Source organism: Cebus imitator, unplaced genomic scaffold (genome assembly GCF_001604975.1).
Source record: "Cebus imitator isolate Cc_AM_T3 unplaced genomic scaffold, Cebus_imitator-1.0 Scaffold391, whole genome shotgun sequence".
Lineage (NCBI taxonomy): Eukaryota > Metazoa > Chordata > Mammalia > Primates > Cebidae > Cebus > Cebus imitator.
The window spans coordinates 2,738,548-2,757,114 of NW_016107706.1; the positions used below are offsets into that span (position 1 = coordinate 2,738,548).

General features: G+C 42.7%; 2 protein-coding genes across 2 annotated transcripts; one reads left to right on the forward strand and one right to left on the reverse strand.

Annotated features, from left to right (window-relative positions):
* Window positions 1–3,482: 3,482 nt before the first annotated feature.
* On the reverse strand, window positions 3,483–17,725 carry CUNH3orf35 (chromosome unknown C3orf35 homolog). Its single transcript, XM_017508442.2, is given in 4 exon segments — window positions 3,483–3,641; window positions 3,643–4,093; window positions 4,189–4,558; window positions 17,714–17,725. Coding segments are annotated over 2 exon segments (387 nt in total). The 5' UTR covers window positions 3,871–4,093; window positions 4,189–4,558; window positions 17,714–17,725.
* LOC108289125 (transcription factor E2F4-like) lies at window positions 11,218–13,279 on the forward strand. Its single transcript, XM_037731324.1, has one exon. The coding sequence runs from the start codon at window positions 11,243–11,245 to the stop codon at window positions 12,473–12,475; it is 1,233 nt and encodes a 410-aa protein (XP_037587252.1). The 5' UTR covers window positions 11,218–11,242; the 3' UTR covers window positions 12,476–13,279.
* Window positions 17,726–18,567: the final 842 nt, after the last annotated feature.

Below are 18,567 nucleotides of genomic sequence, written 5' to 3' on the forward strand. Positions count from 1 at the left end.
GAGTGAAGAGCCTCAAGTGGTTGTCTGATACATATATTTTATGTCATGTGTGTCACAGTGGGAAAAAAGATTGGGAAATACGGTTTTAAGTGGCTGTCTTCATTTCCTGTTGTTTATAACAGAATACCTAAAAATGGGTAATTTATAAAGAAACAAAATGTATTTCTTATAGTTCTGGAAGCTGAGAATTTCAAGGTTGAGGGGCTCCTGGTGGGGACTCTCTCTCGAGTCCTGAGGCAGCAGTGCAGGGCATAGCATGGTGAGGGGCCTGAGGGTGTTAGCTTAGGTCTCTGTTCCTTTTCTTATAAAGCCACAAGTCCTACTCCTGTGAAAAAAAAAAAAAATATATATATATATATATATATACAAAAATTGACCAGGCATGGTGATGGAGGCCTGTAATCCCAGCTACTCAGGAGGTTAAGGCAGGAGAATCGCTTGAAACTGGGAGGCAGAAGATGTAGTGAGCCAAAATCGCACCATTGCACTCCAGTGGCAACAGAGTGAGACTCCATCTCCAAAAAACCAAAAAACCAAAAGCCTTGAGGTAGCAGAGCCTGGGAGCAGTTGTAGCTCTGCACAACTGAAGGGAAAGGAGCTGGGGCACCAAAGAAGCCACTGTGAGGTTAACATTGCCCCTTGGACTAAGCAGCAGCAATAGAGGGGTCTGCCCCATGTACGAGCAAGGAGTGTGAGCCTTTAGGACCCAGAGCTATGATAGTGTTCCAGGGGACTGGTGACATCAGGAAAGAATGAGGCGTTCCCTCCCCATGAAATGCCCCCAGCCGCTCTATGTCTGATTCTCACCCTGTCTCCTGGAGGTAGACTGCAATATACAATCAAAGACAGGCTAACAGGGATCCCCCAAAACAAAGATGATTCTTGAGTTGAGAATCACTAACCAACTGTGGAAATCTATCTCTGTGCAACAGACATCATCCACCCTCTTACCAAATGCAGAACTTGCACCTGAGGAAACAGACATGATAGCTGAGCTAATTAATTATCAGGGAGATGTAAGATTACCATATGCAAACCTTATGAATGATTATTTATTTATTTGAAACAGGGTCTCACTCTGTCACCTGTGCTACTGTGCAGTGGCGTGATCACAGCTCACTGCAGCCTCAACCTCCTTGGCTCAATCAAGTCTCCTGCTTTAGCCTCTCAAGTAGCCAGGACTACAGGTATGCACTACCACACCCAGATGATTTTTGTATTTTTCACAGAGACAGGGCTTTGCAATGTTTCCTAGGCTGATCATGAACTCCTGGACTCAAGCTACATGCCTGCTTCAGCCTCCCAAAGTTCTGGGACTACAGGTGTGAGCTGCTGCAGCCAGTCATGAATGACTTCTATTTGGGAGGTTAATTTAAAATTTGATAATTTAAAACATTCAACATATAGGCTGAAGAGTCATAGAATGGACTGCCAAAGAGAAAATGCATGAGTTATAAAATCAAGCCAAGGAAACTTCCAGAATGTAACTAAGATTGTTATGTTTTTAGATATTTATTTATTTTGAGACAAAGTCTCCCTCTGTCACCCAGGCTGGAGTGCAGTGGCATGATCTTGGCTCACTGCAACCTCTGCTCCTGGGTTCAAGCGATTCTTCTGCCACAGTCTCCTGGGTAACCAGGATTACAGGCACCTGCCACCATGCCCAACTAATTTTAGAATTTTTGGTAGAGACAGGGTTTCACCATGTTGGCCAGGCTGGTCTCAAACGCCTAACCTCAAGTCATCTGCTTGCCTCTGCCTCCCAAAGTGCTGGGATTACAGGAATGACCCACTGTGCCCAGGCAGATTTTTAAAATGTAAAACAGAAGTCAAAATAATGTATAATATAAATTGGACTTAGCCAGAATTTAAATCTTTTGCTCTTCGAAAGACAATGTTATAAGAATAAAAATACAAGCTTAGACTTGGAGAAAATGTTTGCAAAACATATATCTATTAAAAGACTTGTATCCAGAATATGTAAAGAACTCTCAAAACTCAATGATAAGAAACAACTCAAAAAAATATGCAAAAGATATGAACAATTAATGAAGATATATAGATAGCAAACCAAAACAGGAAAATATACTCAATATTATTAGTTATTAGGGAAATACAAATTAAAACCATAAGAGACTTAATACCATTACATGCCTATTAGTATGACAAAAATTTGAAAGACTGACCATACCAAGTGTTGGTGAAGATGTGGGGAAACTGGAACTCTCACACACTACTAATAGGAATGTAAAATGGTGCAACTACTTTGGAAAACAGTTTTAACAGTTTCTTTAAAGTTAAACATGTACTTACAATATAATTTAGTCATTTCATTCTTAGGTTTTTATCCAAAAAATAATACATGTCATACAGAGACTTGTCTACAAACATTCACACCAACTTGACTTTTAATAGCCCAAAAGTGCAAACGTCTATAGATGTCCATATGTACATGAATAGATAAACAAATTGTGGCATATTCATACAATGGAATAACTGCTCAGCAATATAAAGGAATAAACAAGCAATAACATGAATGAATCTCAAAATAATTTCGCAAGTGAAAGACAGAAAAAAATAGTACATATTGTATCATTTCATTTATATAAAATTCTAGAAAATGTAACTAATCTATAGTGACAGAAAGCAGATCAGTGGTTATCTGGGATCAAGAATGGGAGCAACAGGCAGGATGGCAAAGAGAAATTACAAAAGACGGAGGAAACTTGTCAGAGTATTAGATATGCTCACCATCATGATTGTGGTGATGGTTTCCCAGCTACAGACATTGTCAAAACTTATCAAATAGTATTCTTTAAATATATACAGCTGGCTGGGCGCAGTGGCTCATGCCTGTAATCCCAGCACTTTGGGAAGCAGAGGTGGGTGGATTACCTGAGGTCAGGAGTTCAAGACCAGCCTGGCCAACATGGTGAAATCTCATCTCTACTAAAAATACAAAAATTAGCTGGGCATCATGATGGGCACCTGTAATCCCAGCTACTCAGAAGGCTGAGGCAGGACAATCACTTGCACTCAGGAGGCAGAGGTTGCAGTGAGCTGAGATTGCGCCACTGCACCCCAGTCGGGGCGACAGAGTGAGACTCTGTCTCAAAAAGAAAAATGTACAACTTATTGTACATCAGTTATACCTTAATAAGGCTATTACTATGTAAGAGCGTGTGTGTGTGTGTGAGTGTGTGTGTGTGTGAGAGAGAGAGAGAGACAGAGAGAGACAGAGAGAGACAGAGAGAGACAGAGAGAGAGAGAATCCATCTCAATTTTATGTGGCTTCTGACTCTTTTCTCTGCTCACCTATTGCCCCAGTTTGCAGAGCCATGACATACACCGAGACAGATCTGGGGTGATCCTGGCTCCACGCTCATCCTGGCTGTGTACCCTTTGGTAAGTGATTTACACTTTCAGAGCCTTCATTTTTTTCCTTCAAAATGGAGTAGTGGTTAGGATTAAATCAGTGAATGTCAAATGCCTTTCACATAGTAGGTTCTTGAAAACTTTAGTCCACCAATCACCCCAGAAATCAAATGAGCCATATTTATGATTGCCTCAAAGGCAGTAGCTTTATTTTTAGCTAAAGACACCATCACGCATGCACCGTGAGTCCAAAGGTCCAAGGGGAAAGATGTTGAAATGCGGAGCACTGCCCTGCAGGCCCATCTGCTCTGCATTAGCCAGCCTTCCTCTGTTTATTATTCCATGTGTTAAATCTCCTCCGATTCTTGTGTGAAAAGTTCGGGCGCACAATAACCTCTTTATCACATTTCCAGATTCTGGGCCTGTTCTGGAAAGTTTACACCTTTCTCTTGTTTTCATTGTTTTCATGTGGATTCGGATTCCTGAAAAAGGCATTTGGAGCACTTCGCTGAAAACATTATGTGTAAGCTTGATGAGACAAATATTGCCAAACAGTGAAAATGAGATGTCAGAGGAATTAGAACCACACCACGTGGGCCGTGTATCGTTCTCTGGCTGTGGCTGTGTGAGGAGAATCTGAGGCTCGGGGTGGTGGCTGAGAGCCTGTGGCTGGGCAATACTCTTAGCCTCTCTCCTTTGGGGAAGAAATTAAATAATACTGAAAAGAATAACAGAAACATGCCAATGTTGGAGTAGAGAATAAAAAGGTCACATAACTCTGTAAAAGTGAATAATTATAACAGCATTGCTTACCATTCATTGAGTGTTATTTGTGTACCAGACTTCACTAAGTACTATTTTATTTAAACCTCACAACAAGCCTGTGAGTTAGGTGTAGAATAAGCAAGGATTCTTTTAGCCATAGTGACAGAAAATCCACCTCAAACTGGCTTACAACATAAAGAACTTTTTATTGAGTATGTGAATTAAAAGTGCAGATTTAGTTCTAGCTTCAAGTGAGGCTTGATCCAGCAGCTCCAGAAGATATTTTTAAAAACCCAGACTCTCTTCCTCCCCTCTCTGCCTTCTTACTAGCTTTCTCTTTGGGCTTCATGCAGTCAGTTCAGAAGGTGCAGGTTTCCTATGGTGGTGAAATGACTGCAGCTGTTCCAGACCTCACATCCTTACAGAGAAAGAGAGAATAAACCCCAAAATTCACTCTCATTGGTCCCAAATGAGTCATGTGTCCATTTTTAAACAGACAGCTGTGGTGGGGAGGAGGAGGTGAGTAAGAAAGGTTGATTATATTAAATCTTCAGAGTGGGGGCTGAAGAGGTAGTCCATACCCAGTAACTAGACCTCAGTCCCATCCCAACCAAAGCCCCCGGCTGAGAAATGGGGAGAGGTAGCATCCCAAGGGAAAAGAGGGAAAGGGTTAATTACAAAAGTGAAAATGGATGGTGGGCACACATCCACTGAATGTCCACTATAGTGTACTCATTTTTATTTAAAATTTGTCAAACACCGTTTAGGGGCTGGAGATACACCAGGGAATAATAAGCAAAAATTTTGGCCAGGTGTGATGGTTCATACCTGTAATCCCAGCACTTTGGGAGGCCGAGGTGGGTGGATCACAAGGTCAAGTGTTCAAGATCAGCCTGACCAACATGGTGAAACCCCATCTCTACTAAAAATACAAAAATTAGCCACGCATGGTGGCATGCGCCTATAATGCCAGCTACTCAGGAGGCTAGGAGGCTGAAGCAGGAGAATTGCTTGAGCCCAAGAATTGGAGTTTACAGTGAGCTGAGATTGCGCCACTGCACTACAGCCTGGGCAACAGAGTGAGACTCCATCTCATTTAAAAAAAAAAAAAAAAAAAAAGGAAGCAAAAATCTCTACAGTAGATTCTGCTAGTACTGCCACTGCATGTCCCTTGATACACCTGCAACTGTGTTGGACAGTTCCTACACACAGGAACTGTGTCTACCTCTGTGCTTCTCCGCCAGAAGGCTTTCTCTGCACTTGGCAAGCTTGCTCAGCCCACGCACAGGTCAGCCTGGATGTGCCAGAGGTTTAAGCCTCCCTACATCCAACAATGGCAGGAGTTGGGGACAATACTCCAGTTTTTCTATCTCCAGGTAGGAAATGTATGAGAATTTCAGTTCAACAGGGCTTCTCAGAGGATCTCCAAAGAATTGTTCGCAGCAGTAATAAGTTTACTAATGCCTCCTTTATTGATTTTCCTTTCTTCTCGGTTTTTCCCCAATTCCCTTTCTTGTATCCTTCAGAATCATCTTCCAAATGAACGACCAACACCAAATCCGTCTCAAGGGTCTTTTCAGTGGAACTCAAACTCAGACCATCACTGCTTTAGGGGCTTCCATTCTGGTGGTAGGAGGAGATGAATAATAAAATAAATGAGCAAACTATGTGATGTTATATTAAGAGAGGTGTGGTACAGGAATCAAAGTACAGAAGGGGATAGAGTGATGGGGTGGGCATGGGTGCAATCTCAAGGCCTTGAGGAAAAGATTACATGTAAGTCAAGACCTAAAGAAGATGTAAGGTTACGCCGTGTTAACAGTCAGGCTAGGCTGTATTATGTTAAGACAACAAGCAACTCCCAGACAATAATGGCTTAAACAACAGAGGTTTATTTCTCACTGAAACCACATGTCAGCTGGGATATTGCTCCACATGCATTCATTTAGTTACCAGCTGAAGAAACAAAGCTGGTTATCATGAAAGACAGAAAAAAAGAATTCTAGAAAGTCTCATTTCATCAAGTAGAACTTCAGCCCTTATAAGTATTATAAGTTCTCAAAACTCATTGTCTAAAACTGGTCGTGTGGCCAGGCACAGCGGCTCACGCCTGTAATCTCAGTACTTGTGGAAGTTGATGTGGGTGGATCACCTGAGGTCAAGAGTTTGAGATGAGCCTGGCCAACAAGGAAAAACACTGTCTCTACTAAAAATACAAAAATTAGCCAGGTTTGCTGGCACAGGTCTGTAACCCCAGCTACTCGGGAGGCTGAGGCACAAGAACTGCTTGAACCCAGGAGGGAGAGGCTGCAGTGAACTAAGATCGTGCCACTGCACTCCAGCCTGGGCGACAGAGTAAGACTCTGTCTCAAAAAAAAAAAAAAAGTAAAAAACAAAATAAAAACTGGTCATGTGGCCCCACCAATCACAAATGATGAAGGAGGTACAACTTACAAAGCATCTGGTTGGCAGAGAGCTGAAAATAATCCACACCTCTGCTCACCAAATATTCTGTCAAAATACACACACCGTCTCCCTAAGTGGGGAAAAACAATCATATCAAACTCAAAGTCCATGAAGGATAATTTGTCTCCACATCAGGTTTGGTTATAATTTATCTTGATCCAGAGATCTATAAACTAAAAAAACAAGTTATCTGAACCCAACATGCAAGACACCAGGTCTGGGTCTCAAAAAAGAAACTGACAAGGCAGACTAAAAGGCAAAAACAGTTTGAGGAAATAGAATAAGCTCAGAACTAGACAAATGTCACATGTTCTTACCCGTATGTGGGAGCTTAAAAAGTATATTTCAATATGAAGTATAGGAAGATAGAGAGTAGATCAGTAGTTACCAGAGTGTGGGAAGGAGAGAGGGGGCATACAGAGAGGTTGATTAATAGGTACAAATATACAGTTTGATAGAAGAACTAAGACCTCATGTTTGATAGATAATTAGGGTGACTATAGTTTGCAATAAACTTATTGCATATTTCAAAATAGCTAGAAGAAGCCAGGTGTGGTGGCTCATGCCTATCATCCCAACATTTTGGGAGGTCAAGGCAGAAGGATTGCTTGAGCCTAAGAGTTCGAGACCAGCCTGGGCAACATAGCGAAACTCTGTCTCTACCAAAAAATTTCGTAAAAAGTAGCCAGGCATGGTGGTATGCACCTGCAATCTCGGCTACTTAGGAGGCTGAGGTGGGAGGCTCACTTGAGCCTGGTAGTTCGAGGCTGCAGTAAGATATGTTACACCACTGCAATCTAACCTGGGTGACAGAGTGAGACACCACCTGTAAAAAAATGTTTCATTTTTTTTAATTGCTAGAAGAGAATAAATGTTTCTAGCATAAAGAAAATACAAATATTTAAGATGACTTTGTTTGAGGCTTAGGTACCAGCTTGGTCACAGTTTGGTAGAGCGCCAAGTGGGCTGGTAGGGTTCCTGATTCCAGGCCTTGGCTCTTGTATGGTAATTCTGGACCTGCCCTGAGCCAGAGGGGAGCGCACTGCCCTGAAGGGAGAGTCCCGGGTCTAGAAGTATTCACTACAAGCTGAGTGAAGAGCCTTTGAGTCTCGAGTGAACATCAGCAGTAGCCAGGCAGTACTCACCTGGGACAACACCGGCCTTAAGAAGAGACTCATCTACTGTAGAAAGGGGAGGGAAGAGTGGGAAGGAAGTCATCTTGTAGCTTGGGTGCAAGCTCAGCCATAGTAGAATAGAGCACCAGATAGATGCCTGAAGTTTCCAACACCAGGCCCCAGCTCCCAGGTGACATCTCTGGACCCACCTGGGAACAGGGGAAATGTGCTTCCCTGCAGAGAAGAACACAAGCCTGGTTGACTTTGCCACCTGTTAATGGTATAGCCCTAGGGTCTTGCACAAACATAGGTGGTAGCCAGGCGGCGGTTACTGAGGGCCTTAGGTGAGACCCAGTGCTGTGCTGGCTTCAGGCCTGGCCAGCATAGTCCCAGTGGTGGTAACCACAGAGGTGCTTATGTCATCCCACCCCCAGCTCCAGACAGCTCAGCAGAGAGAGATTCCATTTGTTTGGGAGAAAGTAAGGGAAGAGAACAAGAGTCTCTGCCTGGTAATCCAGTGAATTTTTCCAGATCTCATCTAAGAACACCAAGGCAGTACCTCTACAAGTCTGCAAGAGCCACAGCATTACTGGGCTTGGGGTGCTCCCTCATGCAGATCTGGCTGTTGTGACCAAAAACTTAGATCACAACACCCAAGTCCCTCTGAATACCTTGGAAGTTGTCTGAAGAAGGATGAGTACAAACAAGTCTGGACTTCAAAGACTACAATAAACACTCAACTCTTCAATGCCCAGACACCAACGAACTCCACAAGCATCAAGACCATTCAGGAAAACATTACTCCACCATTTGAGCTAAATAAGGCACCAGCGACCAAAGTGACAGAAATAGGTGATCTTTCATACAGAGAATACAAACAATTGCTGTTTGGAGGAAACTCAACGAAATTCATGATAATACAGGAAAGGAATTCAAAATCCTATCAGATAAATTTAACAAAGAAATTGAAACAAAAAGAATCAAGCAGAAATTCTAGAGTTGAAAAGTATAAGGAACATACTGAAGAATAATATATCAGAGTCTGTCTATCTCTGTCTTTTTTTTTTTTTTTTTTTCCAGATGGGGTCTCACTCTATCACCCAGGCTAGAGTGCAGTGGTGCAATCTTGGCTCACTGCAACATTTACCTCCTTGGCTCAAGCGATCCTCCTACTTCAGCCTCCTGAGTAGTTGGGACCACAGGCACACACCACTACGCTTGGTTAATTTTTTGTATTTTTGGCAGAGACAGGGCTTTACCATATTGCCCAGGCTGGTCTTGAACTCATAAACTCAAGTGATCTACCTGCCTTGACTTCCCAAAGTGCTGGGATTACAGATGTGAGCCACAGTACCCAGCCTCTCAGAGTCTCTCAACAGCAGAATTGATCAAGCAGAATAAAGAATTATTGAGCTTGAAGATAAGCTATTTAAAAATACACAGTCATAGGAGACAAAATAAAAATCATGAAAAAGAATAACGTATGCTTTGAAGATCTAGAAAATAGCCTCCTAAGGGAAAATCTAAGATTTATTAGCCTTAAAGAGGTGGTAGAGAGGGAACAATAGGGATAGAAACTTTATTCAAAGGGATAATAACAGAGAACTCCCCAACCCTAGAGAAAGATATCAATATTCAAGTACAAGAACATTATAGAACACCAAGCAGATTTAATCCAAATAAGACTACCTCGAGACCTGAAAGAAAAGAATGTTAATAAGCAATAAGAAATCATCTGAAGGCACAAAATTCACTGGGAATAGTAACTCCATAGAAAAGCACAGAATAGGCTGGGTATGGTGGCTCACACCTATAATCCTAGCACTTTGGGAGGCTGAGGCAGGTGGATCACTTGAAGTCAGGAGTTCAAGACCAGCCTGGCCAACATGGTGAACCACCATCTCTACTAAAAATACAAAAATTAGCCAGGTGTGGTGGCACATGCCTGTAGTCCTAGCTACTTAGGAGGCCAAGGCAGGAGAATTGCTTGAATCCAGGAGATGGAAGTTGCAGTAAGCCAAGATCATGCCACTACACTCCGGCTTGGGCAATAGAGAAAGACTTCATCTCAAAAAAAAAAAGAAAAGAATATTATAACACTGTAATTGTGATGTGTAAACTACTTACATATCTTGAGTAGAAAGACTAAACCATGGGCCAATCAAAAATAACAACTACAATGACTTTTCAAGACCTAGACAGCACAGTAAGACATAAATAGAAACAACAAAAAGTTTAAAAGTAGAAGGATGAAGATAAAGTGTTGAGTTTTTATTCATTTTCTCTTTGCTTGTTTGTTAGTTTGTTTCTTTGTTTATGCAATCAGTGTTGTCATCAGTTTAAAATAATAGGTTATAAGATATTATTTGCAAGCCTCATGGTAACCTCAAATCAAAAAAACATACCACAGATACAAAAGCAAGAAATTAAACACACCAGAGAAAATCACCTTCACTTAAAGGAAGACAGAATCAAGGAAAGAAAGAGGAGAAGATCACAGAGCAACCAGAAAACAAACAACAAAATGGCAGGAGTAAGTCCTTACCTATCAATAATCCCATTGAATGTAAATGGACTAAACTCTCCAATCAAAAGAGAGAGTGGCTGAATGAATTAAAAAAAAAAAAGACCCAATGATTTGTTGCTTACAAGAAACACATTTCACCTATAAAGACTCACATAGACTGAAAATAAAGGGATGGAAAAAGATACTCCATGCCAATGTATACAAAAAGACAGCAGGAGTAGCTATACTTATATCAGACAACAAGAGATTTCAAGACAAAAACTGACCAGGCATAGCAGATCACGCCTGTGATCCCAAGCATACTGGGTGGCCGAGGTGGGTGGATCACCTGAGGTCAGGAGTTTGAGATCAGCCTGGCCAACATGGTGAAACCCATCTCTACTAAAAATACAAAAATTAGCCAGACTTGGTGGTATGTGCCTATAGTCCCGGCTACTTGGTGGGGCTGATGCAGGTGGGCTCAAGCTGCTTGAACCCAGGAGGCAGAGGTTGCAGTGAACCAAGATGGCACGACTGCACTCCAGCCTGAGTGACAGAGTGAGACTCCATTTCAAAAAAAAAAAGGTTTCAAGACAAAAACTATAAAGAAAAAGACAAGGAAGGTCATTATATAATAATGAGGTTATAACAGCAAGAGGATATAACAATTGTAAACATATATGCACCCAACACTGGAGCCCAGATACATACAGCAACTATTAAAGCTAAAGAGAAAGATATAATTCAATACAATAATAGCTGGAGACTTCAACACCCCACTTTTAGCAATGTACAGATCATCAGACATAAAATCACCAAAGAGACATTGGACTTCTCTGCTATAGGCCAAATGGACCTTATGCATATTTACAGAACATTTCCTCCAGTGGGTGCAGAATCCTCATTCTTCTCAATACATAAATATTCTCAAGGATAGACCATCTACTAGACCACAAAATAAGTCTTTAAAATTAAAAAAAGAGGGCCTGGCCTGGCCTGGCTGAGGGCAGACAAGATGGCAGAGGCTGGGCCGCAGGCGCCACCACCCCCGGGCACTCCAAGCCGACATGAAAAGAACCTGGGACTACTCACCACCAAGCTCGTGTTGCTTCTGCAGGAGGCCAAGGACGGCGTGCTTGACCTCAAGCTGGCAGCTGACACCCTAGCTGTACGCCAGAAGCGCCGGATTTATGACATTACCAATGTTTCAGAAGGTATCGGGCTGATCGAGAAAAAGTCCAAGAACAGCATCCAGTGGAAGGGTGTGGGGCCCGGCTGCAATACCCGGGAGATTGCCGACAAGCTGACTGAGCTCAAGGCAGAGATTGAGGAGCTGCAACAGCGGGAGCAAGAACTAAACCAGCACAAGGTGTGGGTGCAGCAGAGCATCCAGAATGTCACAGAGGACGTGCAGAACAGCTGTTTGGCCTACGTCACTCATGAGGACATCTGCAGATGCTTTGCTGGAGATACCCTCTTGGCCATCCAGGCCCCATCAGGCACCAGCCTGGAGGTGCCCATCCCAGAGGGTCTCAATGGGCAGAAGAAGTACCAGATTCACCTGAAGAGTGTTAGTGGCCCCATTGAGGTTCTGCTGGTGAATAAGGAGGCATGGAGCTCACCCTCTGTGGCTGTGCCTGTGCCACCACCTGAAGACCTGCTCCAGAGCCCACCTGCTGTTTCTATGCCTCCACCTCTGTGCAAGCCTGCCCTTGCTCAGTCCCAGGAAGCCTCACGTCCAAATAGTCCTCAGCTCACTCCCACTCCTGTCCCTGGTAGCACAGAAGTCCAGGGGATGGCCAGCCCAGCAGCTGAGATCACAGGGGCTGTCGGTGCAGTGAGTGGTGGCCCTGGAACTGATAGCAAAGACAGTGCTGAGCTCAGTTCACTCCCACTGGGCCCGACAGCGCTGGATACCCGGCCACTGCAGTCTTCTGCCTTGCTGGACAGCAGCAGCAGCAGTAGCAGTAACAGCAGCAGTTCATCTGGACCCAATCCTTCTACCTCCTTTGAGCCCATCAAGGCAGACCCCATAGGCGTTTTGGAACTCCCCAAAGAGCTGTCAGAAATCTTTGGTCCCACACGAGAGTGCATGAGCTCAGAGCTGCTGGAGGAGTTGATGTCCTCAGAAGTGTTTGCCCCCCTGCTCCGTCTTTCTCCACCCCCGGGAGACCACGATTACATCTACAACCTGGATGAGAGTGAAGGTGTCTGTGACCTCTTTGATGTGCCTGTTCTCAACCTCTGATTGACAGGGACATGCCCTGTGTGGCTGGGACCCAGACTGACTTGGGGGTTGCCTGGGGACCTCCCCAACCCGACCCCTACACAGCTTGAGAGCCACAGACACCTGGCTTCTCCAGCCTCCCCTCACTGCACAGTTCTGGCCACAGCTCCCGCTTCTACGCTGGCACTTCTACTGCGCTCGCGGAGCAGGGGAATGGGGCTCAGCCCCTACCACTGTGGAGCCAAAGTGTTTGCTTCTCCTTTGCTGCGGCCTTCCCAAGCCCAGGCTCAGCTGCCACCCAGTGGCAAGTGGCACAGAACCGAAGAGCCGTCATCGCCACCCCCCTCCCCCCCATCCCCGTAGGGCAGCTTGTCCAGCCTCACTATCTTGCTCACATGCCAGCTCCTTCCCCTAGGAGGGAAGGGTTGGGTGGAGCTGGGCACATGCCAGCACCACCCCTAGCTTCTTTCACTGTCTCCTACCCCTGACCCTCCAGCACCTCCTGGCCCTCTCACGTGCCCCCTTCTGGGCCTTTAGCCCTAGAACCTGCAGGTGGTGGGGGTGGCTACAAAGAAGGAACAGAGGTCTCTGGTGAGGAGTCTGGGTGGTCCAGCCCTGAGGATTGGCTGGACCTCCTGCTGCCCCATAACCTCCTCTTCATTTCTGCTTATTCATTTACCCTTATTTAGAGCCATTTGCGGAGATTTAGAAAGATTTACAGTAACGAATGGATTCCTATATAGAGATTATTTTTATACTTTTTACAGCAAAAGGAAATTGTAATACTTGTACAGTGTCCAAGTGAATAAAAACCATGCCTAAGGCAAAAAAAAATTTAAAAAAGAAAAATAAGAATCTTCCCTGACCACATGGAATAAAACTAGAAATCAATAATGAGTTATTTTGGAAACTATAGAAACACGTGAAAATTAAACAATATGCTCCTGAATGACCAGAGGATCAATGAAGAAATTAAGAAGAAAATTTTAAAAGTCAGTCTGCCAGGGAAAGCCAGGGACCCAATGGCTTTCCTACTGAAGTTTATCAAATGTTTAAAGAAAACTAATACCAATTCTACTCAAACTATTCTGAAAAATATAGGAGGGAATACTTACAAACTCATTCTATGAAGCCAGTATTACCCTAATGCCAAAACCAGACCAAGACACATCAAAAAAAAGAAAACTGTGAGCTATTATCCCCAATAAACAGTGATGCAAAAATCTTCAACAAAATACTGGCAAGCTGAATTCAACAACACATTAAATTCATCACTGATCATTCATCATGACCAAATGGGCAAGGATGGTACAAGATATAAAAATCAATTAATGCAATATATTATATCAACAGAATGAAGGACAAAGCCCATATAACTACTTCAATTGATGCTGAAAAAGCACTTTACAAAATTCAATATTCCTTCATGATAAAATCCCTCAAAAAACTGAGTATAGAAGGAACATACCTCAACACAATAAAAGCTACATGTGACAGATGCACAGCTAGTATCATACTGAACGGGGAAAAATGGAAAGCCTTTCCTCTAAGATCTGGAACACAACAAGAACACCCACTTTCACTACTGTTAGTCAACATAGTTCAGGAAATCCTAGCTATAGCAATGAGACAAGAGAAAGAAGGGGCATCCAAATTGGGAAGGAAGGCTCATGCCTGTAATCCCAGCACTTTGGGAGGCCTAGGAGGGCAGATCACTTGAGGTCAGGAGTTTGAGACCAGCCCGGCCAACATGGTGAAAACCCATCTCTACTAAAAGTACAAAAATTAGCCAGGTGAGGTGGTGGCAGTTTGAAATACCAGCTACTCAGGTGGCTAAGGTAGGAGAATCGCTTGAACCAGAGAGGCAGAAATTGCAATGAGCCAAGATCATGCCCCTGCACTCCAGTCTGGGCGACAGAGTGAGAATCCATCTCAAAAAAAAAGGACAGAAGAAGTCAAATTATCATTGTTCATAGATGATATGATCTTATATTTGGAAAAAACCTAAAGATTCCACCAAAAAACTATTAGAACTAATAAAAAAAATTCAGTAAAGTCACAAGATACAAAATCAACATACAAAAATCAGTAGCATTTCTATATGCCAACAGCAGGTAATCTGAAAAAGTAATCCCACTTATAATAAATATAAATAAAATTAAATACCTAGGAATTAACTTAACCAAACAAGTGAATGACCTCTGCAATGAAAACTATAAAACGCTTATGAAAGAAATTGAGGAGGACACCAAAAAATAGAAAGATATTCCATGTTCATAAACTAAAAGAATCAATATTGTGAAAATGTCATATTACCCAAAGCAGTCTGGAGATTCAATGTAATGCATATCAAAATGCCAATGACTTTCTACACAGAAATAGAAAAAAACAGGCTGGGCATGGTGGCTCATACATGTAATCCCAATACTTTGGGAAGCCAAGGTGGGTGGATCACCTGAGCCTGAGAGTTTGAGACCAGCCTGGGCAAGATGGTGAGACTATACAAAATTTTTTTTAAATTAAAATTAGAAAAAATGTGTTTAAATGCTAAAATTATATGGAACCACAAAAGATCCAGAACAGCCAAGTTGCATTAAGCAAAAAGAACAAAACTAGAGGACTCACATTACCTGACTTCAAATTATGCTACAGAGTACACAGTACAGCATGGTACTGGCATAAAAACAGACACATTGCCTGATGACACCAATAGAGAACCTGGAAACAAATCTATACATCTGCAATGAACTCGTTTTTTTACAAAAGTGCCAAAAATATACATTGGGGAAAAAAAAAGTCTTCAATAAATGGTGCTGGGAAAACTGGATATTCATATGCAGAAGAATAAAATTAGACCCCTATCTCTCACCTTATACAAAAATAAAATTAAAATAGATTGAAGGCTTAAATCTAAGACCCCAGGCTGGGTATGATGGCTCATGCCTGTAATCCCAGTACTCTGGGAGGCCAAGGCAGGCAGATCACTTGAGGCCAGGAGTTTGAGACCAGCCTGGGAAACATGGTGAAACCCTGTCTCTACTAAAAATACAAAAACTAGCTAGACATGGTGGTGGCACATCTGTAACCCCAGCTACTTGGAAAGCTGAGGCAGGAGAATCACTTGAACCTGGGAGGCAGAGGTTGCAGTGAGCTGAGATCATGCCACTGCACCCCAGCCTGGGTGACAGAATGAGAGTCCGTCTCCAAAACATAAAATAAAATTTTATATATATATATATACACACACACACACACACACACACACACACGTGTGTGTGTGTGTGTGTGTGTGTGTGTGTGTGTGTGTGTGTGTGTGTAAGACCTTAAAGTATGAAAATACAGAAAGGAAATATTGGGGAAACTCTCCAAAACATTAGGCTGGACAAAGATTTCTTGCGTAATACTCCACAAGCATAGGCAAGCAAAGTAAAAAGTGGACAAATGGGATCATATCAAGTTGAAAAGCTTCTGCAGAACAAAGCAAACAGGTAACAAGGTGAAAAGACAACCCACAGAACAGGAGAAAATATACAAACTATCCATTTGACAAGGGATTAATAACCAGAATATATGAGGAGCTCATACAACTCTATAGAAAAAAATCTAATAATCCAATTAAAAATGGGCAAAAGATCTGAGCAGACATTTCTCAAGAGAAGACATACAAATGGCAAATAGGAATATGAAAAGGTACCCAGTATAACTGATCATCAGAGAAATGCAAATCAAAATTATTATTATAACAAGATATCATCTCCTCCCAGCTAAAATGGCTTTTATGCAAAAGACAGGCAATCACGAATGCTCCTGAGGATGTGAAGAAAAGGGAACCATCACACACCATTGGTGGGAATGTAAATTAGTACAACCACTATGGAGAACTGTTTGGAGGATCCCCAAAAAATTTAAAATAGAACTATCATATAATCTAGCAAACCCCCTGCTAGATATATACCCAAAATACAAGGAACTCAGTGTATCAAAGAGGTATCTGCATTCCCATTTATTGCAGCACTATTCGCAATAGCTGAGACTTGGAAGCAACCTACGTGTCCATCAACACACAAACGGATAAGGAAAATGTGGTACTTATACATAATGGAGTACTATTCAGCCGTAATAAAAAAAAAAATGAGACCCTGCCATTTGTAACAATGTGGATGGAGCTGGAGGTCATTATGCTAAGTAGGCCAGGCACAGAAAGACAAACTTCTCATGTTCTCACTTATTTGTGGGAGCTAAAAATTAAAACAATCCAATTCATAGAGATAGAAAGTAGAATGATGGTTACCAGAGGCTAGGAAAGGTAGTGGGGGAGAGAGGAGTGGAAATTTTGTAATGAGTACAAAAAATAATTCGATAGAATAAGCTACTATCTGATAGTACAGCAGGGTGACTACAGTCAATAATAGTATATTGTACATTTTTAAATAACTAAAATAATAAATGCTTGAGGTGATGGATACCTTTACTCCTGACATGATTATTATACATTGTATGCCTGTGTAAAAATATCTCATGCACCCTATCAATATATATACCTCCTGTGTACCCACAAAATTGAAAATTCTTTTAAAAGTTGTAGTTATATTAATTTCAGATAGAGCAGACTTCAAAGCAATTAAAATAATCAAGAATAAAGAGGATCATTACATAATAACAAAGGAGTCAATCCTCCAAGCAGTCATCACAATTCTTAATGGGTATGCAACTAACAATGGCAAGGCTTCAGCCATTCACATCTAATCCTGTTTACAAATATCATATAATTTGTAAATATGTAAGAAAACGCTATGTATACACACACACACACACACAGAGAGGATCACGGGCAAGAACTTGCAAGATGACCTTGCCTTTATGCAACAGTGAGAGGAGCAGATTGGAAGTACACCAGATTCAGACTTCACATGCTAAATTTAAGATGCCAGTTACACATCCATCCAATTGGCGATGTTGAACAATCAGTTGGATTTGTGAGTCTGAGGACCAGAAAGGGTTGGAACTGGAGACATAATTATGAGAGTCACTGGCATACAGCTGGTGTTTAAAGCCATGAGACAGCATGAGATCACCAAGGAGACATACATAAGAAAGAGGAAAGGCCTGGAGCCTGAACTTAGGGCCCTCCAATATCCAATGGTCAGGGAAATGAGGATGAGTCAGCCAGCAAGAAAGGAGAAGAAGGCCAAGTGAGAGGAGAGTTTCTCAAGGAGAAAGTGGCTACCTGTGGAGAATCAGATAGGGACAGAGAATGACCATTGGCCTTAGCAACTGACCTTGCCAAGAGCAGTTTCAGAGGAGGCGAGGAGGAGTCCTCACCAGAGAGGCTTGAAGGGGAAATGGAAGCCCACATACTGGGGATAGTGCGTACAGTCACATTTTTTAAAGAGTTTATCTCTGAAGAGTAGTGGGAAAAGAGACATGGAGTTAAGACAAGATCAATGTTTTAAGATAGGAGCAATGGGGCCGAGTGCAGAGGCTCACATCTGTAACCCCAACACTTTGGGAGGCCAAGGTGGGTGGATCACGAGGTCAAGAGATCAAGACCATCCAGGCCAACATAATGAAACTCCGTCTCTCTAAAAATACAAAAGTTAGCCGGGTGTGGTGGTGCACGCCTGTACTCCTAGCTACTCAGGAGGCTGAAGCAGGAGAATCGCTTGAACCCGAGAGGCAGAGGTTGCAGTGAGCCAAGATCGCGCCACTGCACTCCAGCCTGGTGACAGAGCGAGACTCTGTCTCAAAAAAAAAGATAGGAGCAAGGATAGCATGTTTGTATGCTGATGGTCCAGTAGCGGGACAAACCAATGATGGCAAAAGGGAGTTTTATCATATAATTTGTAACTATGAGGGAAATGACACTTTGGTAGGCAGTTAGGAAAAGTTAAAACTGTTGACCAAGGTCACAGAGCAGGATGGAACCCATACCTCCATCCCCACCACATCTCGGAATGAGCACAGCACATCTCTGGCTCTGCCCGTAAATAGCCGCAGACCTGTGGGCAGCTTCTGCCCCAGCCACGGGGTAGACAGGCTGACATAGAGGGACAATAAAAGTGAAACCACCTCCGTTAATCAGGGCACAGCATTACATACGAATGGCTGAAGCC